Genomic DNA, 20,647 nt, shown 5'->3' on the forward strand with positions numbered 1-20,647 from the left:
TCTGGAGAAACCGGTGAAGGCGCCCACGTCGATCCTTTTTACCTTGCCGCCTACGACGGCGCCGAGGGCTTTCGCTGCTAAACCGGGGGCAGGCGTGCCCGAAAATGTCTCTTCGACGCCGAAGGCATCGATGGTGGTCCATGGCCCGCGGCCTCGGCAATTTTCAGGAGAGGAGCGTCAGGAACATTTCATCGACGCCGAAACGGGTAGGCTTTCCCTCCTGAAGCGGAAAATCACCCCGGAGCCCCAATTGGAGTCGTACAAGATCCCACTAAAGCGGAAGATGAACTCTGCTGGTACTCCGGCCTTGGTGGTGCCCATTTCACCACAGGCTCACGAAGTCTCGCCCACTCACTCCGATGTAGACGCTGGTGAGGGCGATGAAGAAGATGAATATAGCTATCCAAACTACACTGATCCAGAGGATGTGACAGCGCCCTGGTCTGCTGGTGGTGAGCCTGGGGACCCACATTCTGGACAAGACCCTCAGCTCTTCTCGGCTAAAACTTCCCCCACTGAAGACTCTTCGGCTTTCAATGCCCTCATCGAGCGGGCAGCAGCCAATCACAACGTCCAGCTGCATGCTGACCCTGTGGACGTAGACTTCTTTTGACACCTTTTCTGTCTCTGAAAAGACTGTAAAAACTCTGCCAATGCTGAAGGGAGTTTTGAAGCACGCTGCTGAGGTCTTCAAAGAACCCACCAGGGCGAGAGTCATCAACCCGAGGATCGACAAGAAGTATAAGGCTGCGCCCACAGATTCAACTTATATTAGGGGTCAGTTGCCTCTGGACTCCCTGGTTGTCTCCAATGCCCGGAAGAGGGCCAACTCGCAGACTACGGGTGATGCTCCTCCCTCAGACAAAGAATCGAAGGTCTTTGAAGCTTCAGGGAAGAGGGTAGCAGCGCAGGCAACCAACATATGGCGCATCTCCAACCCACAGGCGCTCCTGGCGCGCTATGACAGGGCACACTACGATACCCTAGAGACCCTTTTGCAACACCTCCCCGATAAATATAAGGAAGGGGCTGAGAGGCTAATACAGGAGGGCAAGCTGATCTCCAACGCTTCCATAAAGTGCGCTCTGGACGCGGCTGACACCGCCGCACGCGCCATTAACTCTAGCGTCATGCTTCGTAGACATGCCTGGCTAAGAATATCTGGGTTCAAGCCGGACATTCAGACCACCATCTTGAACCAAACGGTCAACCCAGATCACCTGTTTGGCCCTGAGGTTGATACCACCCTTGAGAAAATGAAGAAGGACACCGACACTGCAAAATCCATGGGTACCTTGCAGTCCCAGCAGTTTCGGAGTGGGTCCTTTCGTCGCTCCAATACCAGGGGCACCTCAAGAGGTCAACTTTCGCAGTCCGCGCAGTTCTACAAAGGCAACACCCAGACTACTTATGCCAACAAGAGTCGAGGTGGATACCGCGGCTACAGCGCCAAAGGCAGAGGACATGGCAACAACAGCTCCAGGTCCTCTACCGCCAACAAACAGTGACGCATTGTCACTGCCCCCCGACCACACAACACCGGTCGGGGGGAGACTCCAGCAGTTCCTACCCGTGTGGAAGTCCATCACCACGGACAGGTGGGTCAGAAAGCTTATCCAGTTTGGTTATTGTCTGAAGTTAACATCCACTCCCCCCAACATACCCCCAAGGCACCGTCATGCTGCAAAAAGGGGCAATAGAGCTCGTGCCCATACAGGAAAGAGGCACAGGAGTTTACTCCCTGTACTTCCTGATTCCAAAGTAGGACGGGTCCCTCAGGCCCATCCTGGATCTCAGGCCCCTCAACTTCTACATCCTGTCAGAGCACTTCCACATGCTAACACTGCAGCAAGTGCTCCCGCTGCTCCAACAAGGGGACTTTCTCGCAACTTTGGACCTAAAGGATGCGTACTTTCACATTCCACTACATCCTTCACACAGAAAATACCTCAGGTTCACCATCCAAAACCAGCACTACCAATTCAGGGTTTTGCCTTTTGGGGTCACCACGGCACCACGGGTGTTCACAAAGTGCCTGGCGACGGTGGCGGCGCATCTCAGACGTCAAAACATCCACGTCTACCCCTATCTGGACGACTGGCTCATTCAGGCGAAGTCGGCCCAGCAGTGCGCCGACCACATGTCCCACACCATTCACCTCCTGCACGATCTGGGATTCTCACTGAATTACCCGTCCACATACGGCAGTATCTGGGTGCGACCATAGACACTCTGGCGGCCACAGCACAGTCAAGTTCAGTGAGTCAGCAGCATTCAATCGCTAATCCAAGAATTCAGACCTCAACACTCGCTTCCAGCAAGAATGTTCATGCAGTTGATAGGCATGATGGCCTCCTGCATCTCCATAGTTCCGCACGCGAGACTACATATGCGTCCGCTTCAGGAGTGCTTGGCACGTCAGTGGACTCAGGCTCACAACCAGTTGAAAGACCTAGTGTTGGTGAGCGGTCGGGCATATAACTCTCTGCATTGGTGGAATCCACGAAACCTTTGCAAGGGCCGACCGTTCCAGGAGCATGTGCCACAGATTATCCTGACAACGGACGCTACTCTCCAGGGATGGGGAGCGCATGTACTCCAATACACTGTGCAGGGGCTATGGACGCAACAGCAAGGGAAGATGCACATCAATGTTCTGGAACTGATGGCAATCTTCATGGCCTTAAAAGCATTCAAAGTACATCTGTGCAACCAGGTGGTGTTGATCCGGACGGACAACATGAAGGCAATGTACTACATTCAAAAGCAGGGAGGAACACACTCTCCGCAGCTGTCTCATCTGGCTCAGAGCATGTGGAAGTGGGCCATTCAGAGGAACATCTTCCTCATGGCAGAGCATCTCCCGGGCAAGGACAATCAGATGGCGGATCTGCTCAGCAGGCACAGCCACCAGATGCACGAGTGGGAGATACATCCATCAGTACTCCAACCGTACTTCCAAAGGTGGGGTCATCCAGAGATAGACCTGTTCGCCACGGAGGAGAACGCAAAATGCCGAAGCTTCGCCGCCAGGTTCCCACACCCACAGTCGCAGGGCAATGCGATATGGATGAACTGGTCAGGCAGATTTGCGTACGCTTTTCCCCCAGCACCTCTGATTCCGCTGGTGGCACGCAAGGTCAGGCAGCACTCGTTGACTCTCATCCTGGTTGCTCCAACGTGGGCTCGCCAACCATGGTACACCACGTTTCTAGAACTGTCCGTGGTACCGCATCAGAGGCTGCATCTCACACCCAGCCTTCTGACGCAGAGCCATGGCGACATTCAGCACCCAGATCCGCAACAGCTACACCTGGCGATCTGGCTCCTGAAGTCCTAGAGTTTGGCTACCTGCACCTACCCCCCGACTGTATGGACATCATTCTGGAGGCAAGGAAGCCCACTACTAGAGCCTGCTATGCGGCTAAATGGAAGCGGTTTGTCCTTTATTGTGCGGACCACAACATTAACCCGCTGGATGCTTCTATTCAGAACATCATCTGTTACCTTTTTCATCTATACAAGTGTAACTTGGCCTATGCTTACATTCGCATTCATCTGTCTGCAATGGCCGCTTATCTCCAAAATAGGCAGCACCTCTCCCTCGTGCCTGTCATCAAGGCTTTTTTGGAAGGCCTCAAACGAGTCATTCCACCACGGACTCCACCAGCTCCTGAATGGAACCTCAATGTGGTCCTTACCAGGCTGATGGGTCCACCTTTTGAGCCACTGCATTCCTTCGGAATTCAGTTCTTGACGTGGAAAGTGGCTTTCCTCATAGCAATTACATCGCTACGGAGGGTTAGTGAATTGCAAGCCCTCACAATCCAAGAGCCATTTATCCAAATTCATTCCAACAGGGTGGTGCTCCGCACTAACCCTAAGTTTCTGCCCAAGGTTGTGTCTCAGTTCCACATCAACCAAACAATCAAATTACCTGTTTTCTTTCAAAATCCTGAGTCACTGGCGGAGCGGATGCTCCACCCCCTTGAAGTTAAACGGGCCCTAATGTATTACATTGATAGGACCAAGGATTTTAGAAAGACTAAGCAACTCTTTGTCGCCTTTGCGCCACACCACAAAGGTAACCCTATTTCCAAGGCTGGTATTGCTAGGTGGATCGTTAAATGTATCCAGATCTGCTATGCTAAAGCAAAACACACTCTTACCATTCCACCAAGAGCCCACTCCACCAGAAAGTTGGGGGCGTCTATGGCTTTCCTTGGCAACATTCCCTTAGAGGACATATGTAGAGCAGCCACATGGTCTACCACACACACATTTACTAAGCATTACTGTGTTGATGTGCACTCCAAACAGCAGGCAGCTGTAGGGCAGGCTGTTCTCAAAACACTTTTCCAAACTGCTGCAGCTGGCACGGGCGGCCGCCGCTAATGGAGGGACTGCTATGTATTCTATGCACAGATATGAATTCAGCAGCCCACATGCCTCGAACCGAATATGCTACTTACCAGTATGCATCTGTTCTTGGCATGTAGGGCTGCTGACATTCATATCGCCCGCCCTCCTCCTCGGCGCCTGTAGCAGCTGCAGTATTCACATGTATACTCATAGCATGGTCATCTTTCACTGAGTTTCACTCCATCTTCGCCACAATGGCTAAAAACAATCTGGGGATGGAGTCGATGCCCATGCGCTCTGTAGTCCAGGGGAGGAGCCACCTATCTCGTGATACTTCGAAGACTCTTCCAGGACAACAATGTGCAATCATCCGGACCCAACACTAGGCGGCGATCTATGCACAGATATGAATGTCAGCAGCCCTACATGCCAAGAACAGATGCATACTGGTAAGTAGCATATTCGTTATTCTAACAACAACAGTAATGAGTACCCAAAGCGTTTCAGAGCCTTCCTTGCTCACATTGGAGCCGTTGAACTGTTTTTCTTGGTATGAAGACACCATGCTCCTGCCTCATTCCTGGTCGGGCGATGAGGTCCTCTTGTGTCCTGAGGACCTCAGGAGTAAAGTGGACTTCATCCCCCCGAGCAGCAGTGCGTCAGGAGGCGCGTTTGCAGAGTGGTGGAAAAAAGGGGCGTGGCCTCGGACCACTCAGCAATCCAGCTGTGTGGAGCTTACTGGAGGTACCTGGTAGGCTAGTTGGCCCCCAGGGACTCTTAGGATTCAAGGGGACTTAATCTCCCAACCCACAACGTGCCAGGAGGCGTGTTCGCAGAGTGCTCGATAAAGGGGGCGTGGCCTGTGTCCACATATCCGCAATCTCACTATCTGGGACATTCTGGAGGGATCAGGTAGGCTAGTTGGCCCCTAAGGACCCTAGCAGCGAAGGGGACTTTAATCCCCATTGAAGAGCGCACCAGGAAGTGTGTCTGCAGAGTGGTGGGGAAAGGGGTTGTGGCCTGCTATGAGAACTTGGTATTCCCGCTGTGTGGGGCTTACTGGAGGTAATAGGGGTAGTTGACCGCCAGGGTTGACCTTGGGGGCCAACTACCCCTCCTGTTAACTCCAATAAGTCTCACACCTGGGGAATGCTAAGAGGTCTTAGGAGGCCCAACTAGTACTGTGCCTCTTGGCACAGTACTGGTTGGGGAATGAAGTCTACTTTACACCTGAGGGACTTTGGCAGCCAAGTAGCCTTCTGGTACCTCCTGTAAGTCCACTCTGCCCTTGACTCCCACAACCCTAGTTTGAGAAGCTTCCATGTCCAGTGACGACTTCCCAGTCCACGACTTCGTAGGTGGCCGACCTCTCCTGGATCCCATGAAGTCTAATGCAGCCTCAGTGTGAACAGTCCACCTGACCATGACTGGTTGTGATAACTAAAGTCCGATCCCAAAAGGCACCTCTTCATCCTCCCCCCGACCTTGGGGAGCCCATTCAATGGTTCCCAGGCCTTAACTTGCAACCCAAATTACCTGTCTAGCCGGTGTTCTCCTTCATCCATCCTCCTGGCCCGAGCCTGCAGCCTCTTTGTGCGACCAAGATCCCCCATTCGTTTGCATTGTGCTCCCGATGCCGATTTGCACCATGCACCCGGCCGCCCCTGTGCCACTGGTGTTGTAGCTTTGGTGCTGCCTTGTGGGCCCCCCCGCACCATTGCTCACTTTACCCCTGTGTCCTGAAACCGCAGCATCTCTCGTGGGTACCACCAGTCTCCAATGACTGACATTAAGCCTAGTGACCTCTGCACTGGGCTGCTCCAGTGCCGCTTGTGATCCAGTATCGACCCAAACCCCTGAAGACTGGAGTAGTAAGTTGTGTACTTACCTGTTAATGTGTATACCTGTTTTCCTCTCAAAGGATTGCATTGCTTTTCTCCTATTGCGTTGTACTGTATCTTTTTCAACTGATAAGTTTGCTACTGTCTTTGGTTGACAATATAAAGTATTTCTATTACTGTAAAGCATATTTACTGCCTTGCATAACAATTACTACTGCATTTTGAAAAGTATTACTACTCTTAAAACTGAGTATAGTATATACAGAGCCAGCTTCCTACAACTTTTGAACGCCATCTTAACTGAATCGAAGTAGAAAACAGAGCATTTTCCACTGAGGATACTGCAGTAAATGAGGAAATTAGGGAGTGTCATAACAAACAAGTCTCCAAAGACTGCCACCAGAAACAAGCGCAAATGTAGCATAAACTTTCAAATGTAACCCAAGTATATAACCTAATGACAGAAGTGTTCAAAACATTTAATTTTTCATTTTTTTTGTATTTTTTGTATAGCGCAGACTTCACCCGAAGGTATTGAAGTGTTTTACATGAGCATCAGTTACATTACACAAAAACACATACATTTTAGTTTTAGGCATGAGGAGATTAAATGAGTTGCCCAGAATCCCAGGATTTCGAGCTGACGCCAAAACTCGAACCTGGCTCCCCAGTTGCAAAGTCTGCATTACTGGCCCTAAAAACAACATCTTCTACCTCAAGTGTAACCTATGAACAAGTGATCAACTGGATAAAAAAACCATAAAGATAGCAAATTATTTAAAAGAGCTTTGTTGCTGTTTGAGAACTCTGAAAATATGTCCTCATTTTAGTTGTTTAGAGCACTAATGGACAAGTAAATTTCCTTCGGTTTTGCGTTATCTGGAAGAGGCATGATCAAGCCGCAGATTCCTTACCTTTGAATTTCACCAGGTGTCATACTAGATTCCGAAGATTTTTCTTCGAGCAATACCCCTGCGTGCTGGTAGGTCGTGTGGGTCAGCTACGCATGACGTCGGCGGTTCCTTTTTGAACGTTTGCATCCCCTATATAGGCACCCCCTCGGCTCGTTGAAGTAAATTACTTTGCAGGACTTTGCACTGCAGAGCTATAAAGTGCACTGACATTGGTGTGTTTTGAACTACTAGAGCCCTGAAAGGGATCAGCCCTGACCCTAAATACCTGCCCGCGGTCTGGGGAGGATGGGTGGGTCGGTAAGGAATCTGCGGCTAGATCATGACTGTCAGATAAGCCATTACCATAGGTAATTAACTTGTTCATCTGGTAGAGACATCTAGCTACAGATTCATTACCTTTGAATAGATACCCAAGCAATACTATTTCTGGTGGAGGGACTGTGGACAAGTTTAGATCAGGAAGTCCTGCTAAAAAGGCCGTCCCTGCAGACTTGACTGCCCAGGCAGTAGTGCTTGCTAAACGTGTGCAGGGATGCCCACGTTGCTGCCTGACCAACGTTGAAGACTGAAACTACACATTACAACGCTGTAGTAGCAGCCTTACCTCTGGTAGTATGACCCCCTAAGCCTTCAGAAGGCTGCTTTTTGGCCCGGGCGTAACAGATTTTGATGCAGATGAAGCGAGAGTCCTTTTCTGCATCGCTCGAGCTTTCTTTGATCCAGCGTACCTCACTAAAAGTTGATTGTCCACCAGGAACTCTTTAGTGCGGTCAAGAACAACAGCGCTCTTTTTGGATCCAGACGGCGGAGTCGCTCCTCCTCTTCTTCTTTAGAGGGGTTTTGAGGAAGTGAGCAAGGTTAACATATTACCCCACATGGATTGGTGCCACCATTTTCAGTAAGAAAGAGGCCCTAGTGTGTAGCACTAACTTTTCAGGGAAGATTGTCAGGTAAGGAGGCTTGAATGACGGAGCCTGCAATTTGCTCACCCACCTGGTAAATGTAATTGCCACTAACAAGGCTGTTTTGATACTAAGCAGCTGGAGGGGGCAATTGTACAGAGGTACAAATGGATCGAACATTAGAAAGATGAGAACCAAATTAAGGTCCAACTGAGGTATAATGAAAGGAGAAGGTGGGAACATATGTACAAGTCCTTTGAGGAGTAAATTAGGTAATTTCGAACTGTTGACCCACCTGTAACTCAACCGACTGCATTTGAAATTGCATTCAACTGTAATTCACTGCATCAAAACTGTAGACGACTTTATCCTAAACGGATTAATTGTCTGCAAATCTGTTTTTGAAAAATTAGCTCAATAATGAGGGCAGAAGTAGCACAGGTATTGTGTGTTCTTACTGTCCTCTTGTGGTACACTGACGTAATAGATTATTCATCCTTGTATTCTGATTACGCCACATGCCGAAGTAACATTTTAGGAAGGATATTAATTGCCATGGTAATATGTTACTTAAATTACTTTTATATCTCGCTTTCTACCGCAGGACGAGGCGTTAGCAGTTACACGGCTGCATAGTAATAGCTTCATCGATACCTGTTCGAAAACAAGCATTTGCAATGCAATAGGTCTCTAATTTACGTGAGTTTAGGCTATTGGCATTGTAAATGACAATGCGTTTTGTTTATGTTGCAAAAAAACAAAACATAAATAAAAGGCATTGTGATTTAGAATGCCAATAGCTCAAACTTGTTGTATTGTTGGTTTTAAGTTTAGATTTCGGGTATTGAGGTGGATTTGTGTAAAACTTTACTGAGGTGATGCATTAAAGAAGTAATCCACATCGTCCGTTTGTTTCCCTCCTCATCAAGAGTGTCTCATTTAATTCAGGACTTAGATGTTGGTTTGGTGTTGTAGTTCGGGACAATTTACCGAAATATTAATCAAGTGATTTGGAAAACTGGGGCTGTGTTACCTTAATATGATTCACAGTACTGGTCTGCTCCTAGAGCTGCCTTATTTGTGCACCTGTGATAGACAGGGGCTATGCTTCATAACAAAATGTGCTGGCCCATTGAAAGGGCAAGCATGGGCCTGCACTATAAACAGTGTAGCACTTTAAGACGGACCAACGCTTTGAAACCACTGATCAATCTTTCATTACAGGGGAATATCCTGCTTTACATTGGGGGCAGATATCTCCCAATCGACATGTGAAGTGTATGACTGCGTTTGGCGTTACAGATTTGCTGGGTCTGTCCCTGTCTGTCTGTGAGCTACTGGACCGGAATTTAAAATTAGGCCCTATCTTGCATGATTTATCAATCTACTGAGTGTGTTTAACCCTGGATCTGTAATAGGGCATCTTTCTTGGCTTAAGCATTGTGTCTTTGTCAGAATGTCTTGTTTTTCATCAATATGAGGCTGGTACTTTAATTAGCAAGGCAGCACCAGAGACACTTTAGAGGTTACATTTCTGGCATTAGCATATCTGCCACGCAGGCTACTCCATATGCTTCTACAAACACTACATATTGGATTTTCGTTTCATTCAAGTGCTGATGGTCAGTCAGGTCAGGACGACTTGAATATATCATGCTAGGTGAAGTTTGCTGTACGGTGCTCTTAATTCTTTAGCCGTATAACCTGCCCACCAACCCCTGGCCTGGCCCAAAAAATTGATAGTGGTGTAGAAAAATCGAAGCCAAAGGAGCAGCGAATGCGGTGGTGGGTAAATGCTGGGTGTGCTCAATATGCTCAAATATGGTAAGGTGGCATGGATGCTGTATATGCTGAATATTTGAGAGTATCATAGTTAGTCCTGTGAGCAAGGTTTGCTTTTCCGTCCGTTGAGCAACTGTCTTCCTTAAATAGGATTTAAGCTGCTTATTATTGCACACTATTGCTGTATTTAAGAGAAGATATATAGCATAAAGTAAAGGTCTTACCGGAAAAAGTTTGTTTTTCCTCTTATTCATTGAAAATTGTTTTTTGAAGAGCCATTTAATCGTTCAAAATATTTTAACTGTTCATAAATGTTTTTTCAATAAAGGTGTTACTTGCAATGCATGCCAATGTGGAAGACCGGGGAAATAAAGGAGATATAACCCCGTTAATGGCAGCTTCCAGTGGGGGCTATGTAGACATCGTCAAACTGTTATTAGTACACTCAGCTGACGTCAATGCTCAGTCTTCAACAGGTAAGTGGTCAGTTTCTGACCAGATAATGTAAACCAGACTTCTGCACAAGTTAAAAAAAAAAATAAACTACTGCTGTGGCACTGTACAGACATGAGTGTAAGACAATGACCTGCCAGTAAATAAAAATATATTGGTTATAAGTTATAAATTCTAGGTGTCTTTTGGGCTGCTAGTCTGTCTTATTGCAATGTAATGCACAGACGTTCTGAACACTTTGCTCAACATCGATGAAATGCAGTTTAAAAAGTTAAATATGTAAGTTAAAGGGCACTGCACTGTAGTGTGTGAAAGGTAGTGCTGTGAAAGCTATAAAAACCTCTCTCTCATAACTTATTTGTCAATAATTTGAAAGTGTTATGTTTCGAACAGTTGGGCACGAGTTCAGAGAGTGACATGGTCCACACAGATTTCACAGTTCCAGCTACTTGCCCTTTTAACCCTGTGACAAAAACACCATTCCTACGTAGCTGAGATACACAACATCGGGGCTTCTGCCAGATGGTCACCAACCGTTAGCCTTCAGTGCAACGTGCTCCTGACTCCAGTGCTTGGTGAATCTCAAGTGGTCTCCGACTGCTTTTGGAGCATACCTCCAGGGCATGTGAATGGAATGGACATCCTTTCAATTCTGCCCTAGATGTAACATCACATATTCCTGGAATGAACAACATGATTAATGCAGTTTGTCTCTCACACCAGAAAACTAGGAGACATTCTGTGATGTGTGCTGTACATTGCGCTGTAAGAATATCCTCTTGTACAAAGTGTAGCAGCAAGCCCCTTCAAAAGCAGTGCACATCTTTGGGTGCGAAGACCTGCCTGGTGTCAAGGAAGAAGAAGCCTGGCCCGCTGGCATTCCAGCAGGTCAAGGAGAAGTCTTGAGGCCATCTTCTCAATGGCTTCCAACATTGAAGAGGAGTAGTTCAAAGAGCCTGTGGGAAAAAAAAGCCGCCAGCTCCTAGCCTGAAGCCCAGGCCAACTTCCCATGCCTTGCCAGCACCACATGGTCCGTCTCGAGCCTCAATGTTCTCTGGCAGAGCTCTTCTCCAGCGAGAGTGAAACTTCGAGTCCCAACTCGAGCTGGAAATGGCAGAATGTTTTGGGTTCTGGCTCTTCCAACTCTGAAGAATGGGTCGATGCCAGTCAAAGTCCCACCCAGCGGCGTCAAGCTGCGCTGCGTTTGAACAACACTTTGATGCCCAAAAAGTCACATCCTGAGCCAAAGTTGTTGCCAAAAGCTGCTCTGGTTACACCACTGGCATCAAAACCAATGCCAAGGACCGCCTCGCTCTAAGATCAGACATCACGAGGGGTTGATGTTCGAAAAACTGTCTTAGATCCTCAGTGCAAAACAGAAGAAAGTTTTATTCATCCAGACACGGGCAAAAGCCTTATCAAGCCCCCAGCTCTATGACTTTTATCCAAATCCCCAAAAAATGCAGGCTGGCCTTAGCACATGAGCTAGGCATTGACCCCTTGAGACCACCCACTCCTAAAATGGTCAGTGACTCGGCCACTACCATTTCCACCAGTTTTGAAGCGTGAATCTTTCTGGATTCACTATGCTGTGCATTATTCCGCGGTCCAGTGGTTGGGTCTGGAATCGTAGTCTTTTCTTTTTTTTTTCTTCGTAGCCCAGGTGGGCGTCGACGTCCCACCTTTTGGTGTCCGTCCTGTGACGTCGGCATGCTTCCTGCGGAAGCTCCCACCCATGGGCGCCATCTTCAGATTCTTTTTTCCGCCGTTGGGTCTGGATCGTTCCCGAGAGGGCTCCAGAGATTTGGAGAAAAGAAGAAGCAAGACTCGAGTTTGGAGAGAAAAAACGTTGAAAAAGACGAAGGAAGACTACACCATCGAAAGGATGACGAAGAAGGGGAAATTTTTGAGATTCCTCGACGTCCAGAGGAGAATGCGCAGTCAGGGGACACCCTGAACGCAGGACATGGACAACACACCATTCAAATTCTGCCGAAACTGCCATCATAAGTACGCGCAGAAAAACCAACACCCAGTCTGTAACCTCTGCCTGCCGGTCGACCACGAAAGCGGAGATTGCAACGCCTGCTCCGCATTCACCCCGAAGACCCTTCGACTGAGAGCGAGGCAAAGGATCGCAAACTACACCATGCAGGGCAAGAGCCAACCCCGTCCCTTCCAGACCTGGGACTCTCGACCGACGAGGAGGATTACGTCGCCGAAGAAGACATCGGCTACACGGTTGTAGAGACCGATAATAAGAAGACTACTGATAAGGTAGGAGAATCGACGACCCAAAAAGGCCCGAAAGACTCTCGACAGTCCACACAAGACTCTCGAAAAAACGAGGTCAAGCCCCCGAAAGTGCCGACGCCGAGAACTTCGGCGTCCGCAGCAGCATCCAGGCCCAGTGGATCCTCTCAGAAGGACTCCCTGGCGCCGAAGGAGGGCGACCAACCAAAGTCGTCGAAAAGCCTCCAAGAAAGGGAGCGCCCGACTACGAAAACATCTTCGAAGTCGACGGCGAAAGACGCAAGACCAGCCTCGACGCCGAAAACCGCGTCGCCACCGAAAACAGTCTCGACGCCGAAATCCATCTCGGCGCCAGCTAGCGCGCCAAAGAGACCGGCACAACTACTCGACGCCGAACAGGCGGCGGAGATGGAAAAAAAGAAGAGGAGACTCGAAGCAGAGATGGAGAACATCCTGCAGCGAAAGAAAGATTTCGAAGACAAAATGAAATCTTACACAATTCCCTCGAGGCCAAAGTCACCAGAAGTACATGTGGTCGAGGATGAAGAGGAAGATTTCGAAGGAGAACAAGCGTCGGAGACCTTGGAAGATCTGGCATTTCAGGAAGATGATAATGCCTATCACGAGGAGGAGAGAGAGGATGAACAGACTGTGTACCAAGAATCAACATACTCGGATACACAGGAGGCCGAGTGGCAGGACGTCGACGCCGAAAGTCCAGAAGAGGGAGTGGACACATATCCAGCAAGGCCCTCGCCACCGGACGACATTGGCCTATATAATGAATGCATCAAGAACGCTGCAACAGCGTTCAGGGTCAAGCTCGAAGAGGAGGTACCGAAAGGTGATTTCCTAGTAGAGACACTACTTCCAATGCACACTAGGAGCCAGTACCTGCCAATACTTGAAAGCATCAAAGGGCAAGGAAGAGAGGCATTCAAGGAGCCTGCTTCTTGTAAACCCGTCACGCCAAGGACGGAGAAAAAATACAAGCACTCCTCAAAGGACCCAGCCTACATACAGGGCACGGTCGCTGCTGACTCTATCATCACGGCAACAGCAAGAAAAAGGGCCAATGTGCCAACTACTTCGGGTCCACCCCCTGATAAAGAGAGCAGAAGGATGGACCTAACAGGAAGGAAGATCGAAAGGAATGCCGCTATGCACTGGCGCATGGCTAATTCCAATGCACTTCTCAACAGACACCATTACCAGATCATGGAGGAACTGGGCCAGTTGGTGAAACACCTACCTCAGGAGCAACAACAAAGGGCTTCGCACCTGGTAGAGGAAGGCAAGAACTTGGTAAACTCTTGCCTAAAAACAGCACTGGACGGGGTAGACACGGCCAGCAGGCTTATGATGCTGGGCATCACAGAAAGAAGACAAGCCTGGCTCAGAATATCAGGCTTTAAACCGGAGGTGCAACACAACATCCTGAACACTCGGTGAGACTCTGTTCGGTGCAATAGTGGACGACAAGCTCTCACAGCTCAAAAAGGATAATGACACCGCAAGATCCATGGGGGCCTTGCAATTCAGGGGAGCGAAGAGAGGGACCCCGTCAAGGAGACCACACGGGAGAGGTGGGAACCAGCCGGGAACGTCACATCAGTCCTTCCAACATTCCCACCAAAGCGACACCCATGCACAACATGGCCATCAAAAACAGCAATGGCAATACCAACATAGGGGCCAGTCCTTTCGCGGGAGAGCGGGCGGATGTGGAAACACCAGGAGGGGTGGACAGCAAACCACCTCCAAGTGACTCTGCCTCATTGACAGTGCACACCCTACAAAAAACTCCAAGGGTGGAGCACAAAAGCAAAAAACTGGAGTCTCACGCACCAAAACACCACGAGCACATAACACCAGTGGGAGGAAGATTAAAACTCTTCCTCCAGGAGTGGAGAAACATTACAACGGACAAATGGATCATCAACACAACACAATACAGTACGGGTACTGCATAGAGTTAGTAGCGGTGCATACAGCAGAAGACCAAAGAAAAGAGCAGTAGCAAAAAAGGAACTAGAGCTTCTTCAGAAGGAAGCATAGGAACTGCTACGAAAGGAGGCTATCGAGCCTGTACCTCCTAGGGAAAGGAACAAGGGGGTGTACTCTACTTACTTCCTGGTACCCAAAGTAGACGAAACAATGAGACCCATCCTGGACCTAAGGTTCCTCAACAAATTCATAAAGACACAGAAATTCAGAATGACATCCCTGCAAGAAGTACTCCCACAGATTCAAACAGGGGACTTCATGGTCACCATAGACCTAAAGTACGCCTACCTACACATCCCAATGAACTGACGGCACATTTATCTGCTACGATTTACAATCCACTCAGACCACTACCAATTCACAGCAGTGGCCTTCGGACTAAAATCAGCACCGAGGGTGTTCACAAAGTGCCTGGTAGCAGTCGCAGCCCACTTAAGGAGGCAGGGGATACACGTATACCCTTACCTAGACTATTGGCTCATAAAGGCAGAGTCATACAATACGTGCAAACCGCACGCTCAGAGAGTGACCGACACACTAAACGCCCTAGGTGTCTCCATTCACTGGAAGAAATCATCCATAAACCCACAACAGGTGAAAATATTTCTAAGGGCACAAATCGACACCATTCAGGGAAAGGTGTACCCCAGCAAGAAGAGAACGACGGCACTGTTGAAGGAGGCGCGCCTCTACCAGAAGGGGCAAGCTCTGACAGTGAGGGCGGTGAGCAAGATGATGGGCATGATGGCCTCATGCATCCACATAATACCAAATGTCCAGCTGCACATGAGACCACTCCAGGAGTGGCTGCAAGACCAATGGTCACAAGCGACAGGGTTTTGGGAGGACCTAGTGGTTGTAACGCACGCAGTGCAAGAGGAGATATCATGGTGAAACAAGGAAAACATAACAAAAGGAAAACTTCTAACACCACCAACACCAACAGTGACCATCACCACGGACGCATCCCAAAAGGGATGGGGAGCACACATGGAAAAACTACGCGTGAGGGGCTTGTGGGCACAAGCAGATGCTGTGAAACACATCAATTACCTAGAACTAAAGACCGTTCTCCTAGCTATGAAAGCCTTCCAGACGAAGTTGTACAATCAAACAGTGCTGATCCAGACGGACAACACAACAGCGATGTTCTACATAAACAAACAGGGAGGAACACAATCTGCACCGCTGTCAGAGCTAGCGCAACAAATATGGAAATGGGCAATACCATTGAAAATAGATCTACTGACGATACATCTGCCAGGAAAAGAGAACGTGGAAGCAGACTGGCTCAGCAGACAGACATCGGCCTCGCACGAATGGGAGCTGAATGCACAAGAAACAAAGACTATTCGACAGGTGGGGAACTCCGTCAATAGACCTGTTTGCAACACACCAGAACACGAAATGCCAACACTTCGCATCGAGGCAACCAGAGGAGGGGTCCCTTGGGAATGCCCTATGGATAAGCTGGCCAAAGACATTTGCCTACGCTTTTCCGCCGATTCCCCTGATACTCAAGGTACTCAGCAAGTGCAGGATAAGCAACATGACCCTCATACTGGTTGCACCCCAGTGGGCCAGACAAACATGGTACTCTCAGATTATGGAAATGACACAGAGTGCACCTCACAAATTTGGGAGGAGGAAAGACCTACTCTCCATGCAAAACGGAGAGGTGTTGTATCCAGAGCCAGAAAGTCTCAGCCTAGCAGCCTGGCTCCTGAGGACATAGAGTTCGCACACCTAAGGCACCCTGAGGGTACTTCGAGAGGCAAGAAGACCAAGCACATGTGAGTGCTACGTGGCCAAATGGAAGAGGTTCACATTATGGTGCAAAAAGGAGGGTCTGCACAACAAGTTGACAAGAGACTCTACAGTCCTTAAGTACCTCACACACCTGCACGAGACTAACCTGAGCTCATCATCGCTAAGGGTGCACCTAGCAGCCATTGTCGCCTACACTAGAGGGGAAACAGGCAAAAGCTTCTATACTTCTATAATTGTAAAAAGATTCTTGGAAGGTGCAAAAAGAATAGCATCACCTAAAAGGTTACCACCACCGGCATGAAACCTCAATATAGTACTGACAGAACTCATGAAAGCACCTTTTGAACCGATGCATAAAGCCTCACTACAGATGCTAAAGTTAAAAACAGCTTTCCTAGTGGCAATCACTTCGCTACGCAGAGTAAGCGAGCTGCAGGCGTTAACACTACAGGAACCCTACATACAAATTCACAACGACAGGGTGGTTATGAGAACGGACCCTCACTTTATGCCAAAGGTAGTGTCCAAGTTCCACATCAACCAGACGATTCAAATACCAAGTTTCTTTCAGAAACCAACAACAAAAGCAGAAAGGGCACTGCACACTCTGGATGCGAGACGTGCAGTCATGCATTACATAGAGAGAACTAAAGATCACAGGAAAACAAAACAGTTTTTTGTCTCCTTTGCTGAAAGTTTCATGGGAAAAGCGGTTACTAAAGGGACAATTGCACGATGGATCGCGCAAACTATACAATTCTGCCACAAACAAGCTGGACAAGAACTAGTAGAGGGGCCAAGGGCCCAGTCAACAAGAAAGAAGGGAGCTACAATAGCCTTTTTGGCAAACACTCCCATTCAGGACATATGCCTGGCGGCAACATGGGTTTCTGTGCACACGTTCACAAAACACTACTGTGTGGTCATACAAATGAACAAGGAAGCACAAGTGGGACAGAAAGTGCTTCAGCACATATTCAAGAACACAAGCTCATCTTCCACCCAGCCGCCACAATAACAACAAACCGCTACGAAGTCTATGCACAGCATAGTGAATCCAGAAAGATTCACGCTGCAAAACGAAGTGTTTCTTACCTGTCGGTGTAGTTTTGCAGCTTGAAGATCTTTCTGGATTCACTAGCGAACCCACCCACCTCCGCCAGAAAGATGAGGCTGGAGAAAAGAGGTGGTAATAAAAAAAAAAAAAAAAAAACGTCATAGAACTTCAAGGAAAAAAGCGCTAAAAGAGAAAAGATCAAGAACATTGCCATACAATTCGGAAACAGAACACAAACGGGAGAGAAAAAAGAATCCGAAGATGGCGCCCAAGGGTGGGAGCTTCCGCAGGAAGCATGCCGACGTCACAGGAAGGACACCAAAAGGTGGGACGTCGACGCCCACCTGGGCTACGAAGAAAAAAAAAAAAGACTACTATTCTGGACCCAACCACTGGACCGTGGAATAATGCACAGCATAGTGAATCCAGAAAGATCTTCAAGCTGCAAAACTACACCGACAGGTAAGAAACTATTCGTTACAGTGCAGTTGAATTAGACGTAGCCCTAGCGCATGCCCATGCAGAGAGGTTTCCTGGTCCAGACAGGAGGCTGCGTAGTTTTGTCCCATCCCATCAGAGTTCACTTGTTAGATGATCTGTCGCCTCGTACATAATTGTCACATAGCACATTGTTTAGGTCTAGGATTGATAGTAAAGCCCTCTATCTTGATGCCCACGCTGCTGTATGGTGTGGAAGGCCAAGCAAGGGCAGAGAATAGACCAGGCTCTCCGGCAACAGTGGGGCAGCCCCAAACACCCACATGATGTGCGAGGTTGGTAACATGAGCAATTGCCTATGAGCGGTGTTCTGTTTCGGTTTGCTGGAGCCTGCCTGTGGCTTGGATTATTTTTTATTACAAAGGTGCAAAGCTGAAACCCCTCTAAACCACGACCATCATCTTGGGCCAGTTGAACCACCCCACCCTCCCATTTCCACCCTCACTTGACAAAAGTTCTTAATTGCCATCTGGTGCTATAGTTTGGGTGCTGAACACCTACACACCTTCATTTTGTTGACATTTTTCATTTTTAGCTATATGAAAGTTAGTGGTTTAAATTATTCCATTAGATTTTTGTAAAATAGACGAATCTTCAAATTTCATTCTTGAAGTTTGTGCTATCTTTTGTCTCCCATGTGGCCAGAACTGGTACTATGGTTAAGTCATGGGGATCTTTTTTGCACCAAAAGGTTTCAACAGGAATGATATTTTGATGGGCGACTCCCTATATTTTGTTCAGATCGAAGGTGCCACCCAGTGATGGAGTTAATTTTTATTTTATTACAAAGAAATATGTGTTTGAGGCATATGAGCTGCAGATTCTACACTTTGCATTAGATCGCCACCTGGTGCTTGGCTCGGATGATTGCATGTTTTTGTCGTCTTGGAAGAAGTCTTTGTAGTCACGAGATAGGTGACTCCTCCCTTGGACGATAGTGCGCATGGGCATCGGCTCCATCTTAAATTGTTTTTCCCCCCACTGGGTTCGGATGCAACTTTTCCGCTCCGGTACGAAAATCTACTTTTCGAAGACTTCGACGCGCAAAACTTTCTAAAAACAAACTTCAAAATCAATATACATAAACTTGACTTCATCAGTTTGATTCCGGTCGTCGACGCGGGCTGTTGGGCCTACCCACGTGGTGAGGCCTACAACTCATGGAAAGGACACCATTCAAAAAATGCCCCGTGTGTGGAGCAAAATTTCCACGCAGCGACCATCACTAGGTGTGTAACCTGTGTTAATCACCTGAACACGACGAGTCGAGCTGCACAGCTTGTGCATCCTTTTGATCCAAGAAGACTGTTCGAGATCGGAGGGCCCGTCGACGCGACATGCAGAGATCTGCTCCGGGACCGGTGGATAGCTTTGACGAAGGTCCATTGTCCCAGAGGAAGATTCTGATGATCTCCAAATTGTATCTGAGGCAGATGACTCGGATGACTCCATTTAATCAGGTCAAAACGTGAGTACGACTGCCCCTACCCCAGCCCCAACACCTAAACCAAAGGTTAAGGTCAAAACTCCACCTTCGGGGCCCAGTCGAGACCAAGACATTGCTTCGAAAGCCCCACCATCGGACCCGGCTCCGAAGAACATATTAAAGCCTTCCGGTAGCTCCATACCGAGCAAACCGCACGTGCCGTTACTACCAGCTTCCTCGGCACCGAAACCGAAAGAAGTCCCGGTTCCGAAAAACACTCCGAAACCGTCGACTTCTAAAGATGAGACGGCACCGAAACCAATGAAGCCTGTTTCCGACGCTTCCAAGCCGACCAAAACAGCTTCCACCCCAAAATCTTCGGTGCCTGCTTCTGATGCCTTCAAGCCCTCGAACTAGGCGTCGACTCCGAAAACAATACCTTCGGTGCCGAAAACTACTCCAAAGGACTATACAGCAACACCTAAGGCTAAAGACAAGCAGAAACCAGACCCGGAGCCGAAAAAATCTGAGCCGAAAGCGATTACGTGGGCAATATGCCAGACACTGTGATTGGGGTCCCTTCAATAAATATGACCATACACAAGTGTGAATTGGGGTCGCCTTAATAAACACGACCGTAATTGGGGGCCCCTTTAATAAACACGAATGTGCCCAAGTGTTACTTGGGGTCGCTTTAATAAATATGACCGAGCAAGGAAGTCCGATCCTTTTCAGATTGCTCCTTATGCAATTACTCTTTTGAAATTGACATTGTCTATTATTGTGCTCAAGACTGCTAAATCCAGTAATCACAGGCTAGCTATCAATTGTTACCTGATCGCGATCGAGTTTTCCAAACTCTCACGGTCAGGTCTTACTTGAATTAGTATCTCGGGAGTAGGAGGACCGAGCATACACGGAAGGAGAGCGCTGTGAGACGTGACCGGGCTCCACAGCATCGAGGTACGTCTAACTAGATTTATTCCCTTTCCATAGGGATTTGTAGAAAGTATGCTTTCTACATTATCCCTGACAAGTTTTTATCTTATATTTAAACAGGCATTTTCCTCAATTGAATCAAGCATTGATCTAAGGCACCGGATACCATTGCGCTATCCGAACCAATCACACATCTATTGCAGGTAATCACCAACATCCTTAATGCTTGAGAGTAATATTTATGGCATTTTCTAGACGCAATGTAACTAGGTTTTTTACTACTTCATTAGGTGTAACAGTTATTACCTTGAGACTACATTACAATTGTCCTTGGTCACACATTGCCCATTGATATTCCTTGACCACTACAAGTGGTAAGTACCTAGTTTAAATACGGTGCTTTTTCACTTTACTGATTGGATGGTATTCCTTTCGTGTAGTCT

General features: G+C 48.1%; 1 protein-coding gene across 3 annotated transcripts in view; it reads left to right on the forward strand.

Moving 5' to 3' along the window:
* Positions 1-20,647, forward strand: part of ANKHD1 (ankyrin repeat and KH domain containing 1) — a 1,478,908-nt gene that overhangs the window by 228,885 nt on the left and 1,229,376 nt on the right. For all 3 annotated transcript variants that reach the window (XM_086931463.1, XM_086931465.1, XM_086931464.1), the window contains exon 5: positions 10,130-10,277. In XM_086931463.1, the coding sequence (XP_086787589.1) occupies positions 10,130-10,277 (148 nt within the window). The remainder of the gene's footprint in view (positions 1-10,129; positions 10,278-20,647) is intronic.

Source organism: Lissotriton vulgaris, chromosome 7, assembly GCF_964263255.1.
Source record: "Lissotriton vulgaris chromosome 7, aLisVul1.2, whole genome shotgun sequence".
In the NCBI taxonomy this organism is placed as follows: Eukaryota; Metazoa; Chordata; class Amphibia; order Caudata; family Salamandridae; genus Lissotriton; species Lissotriton vulgaris.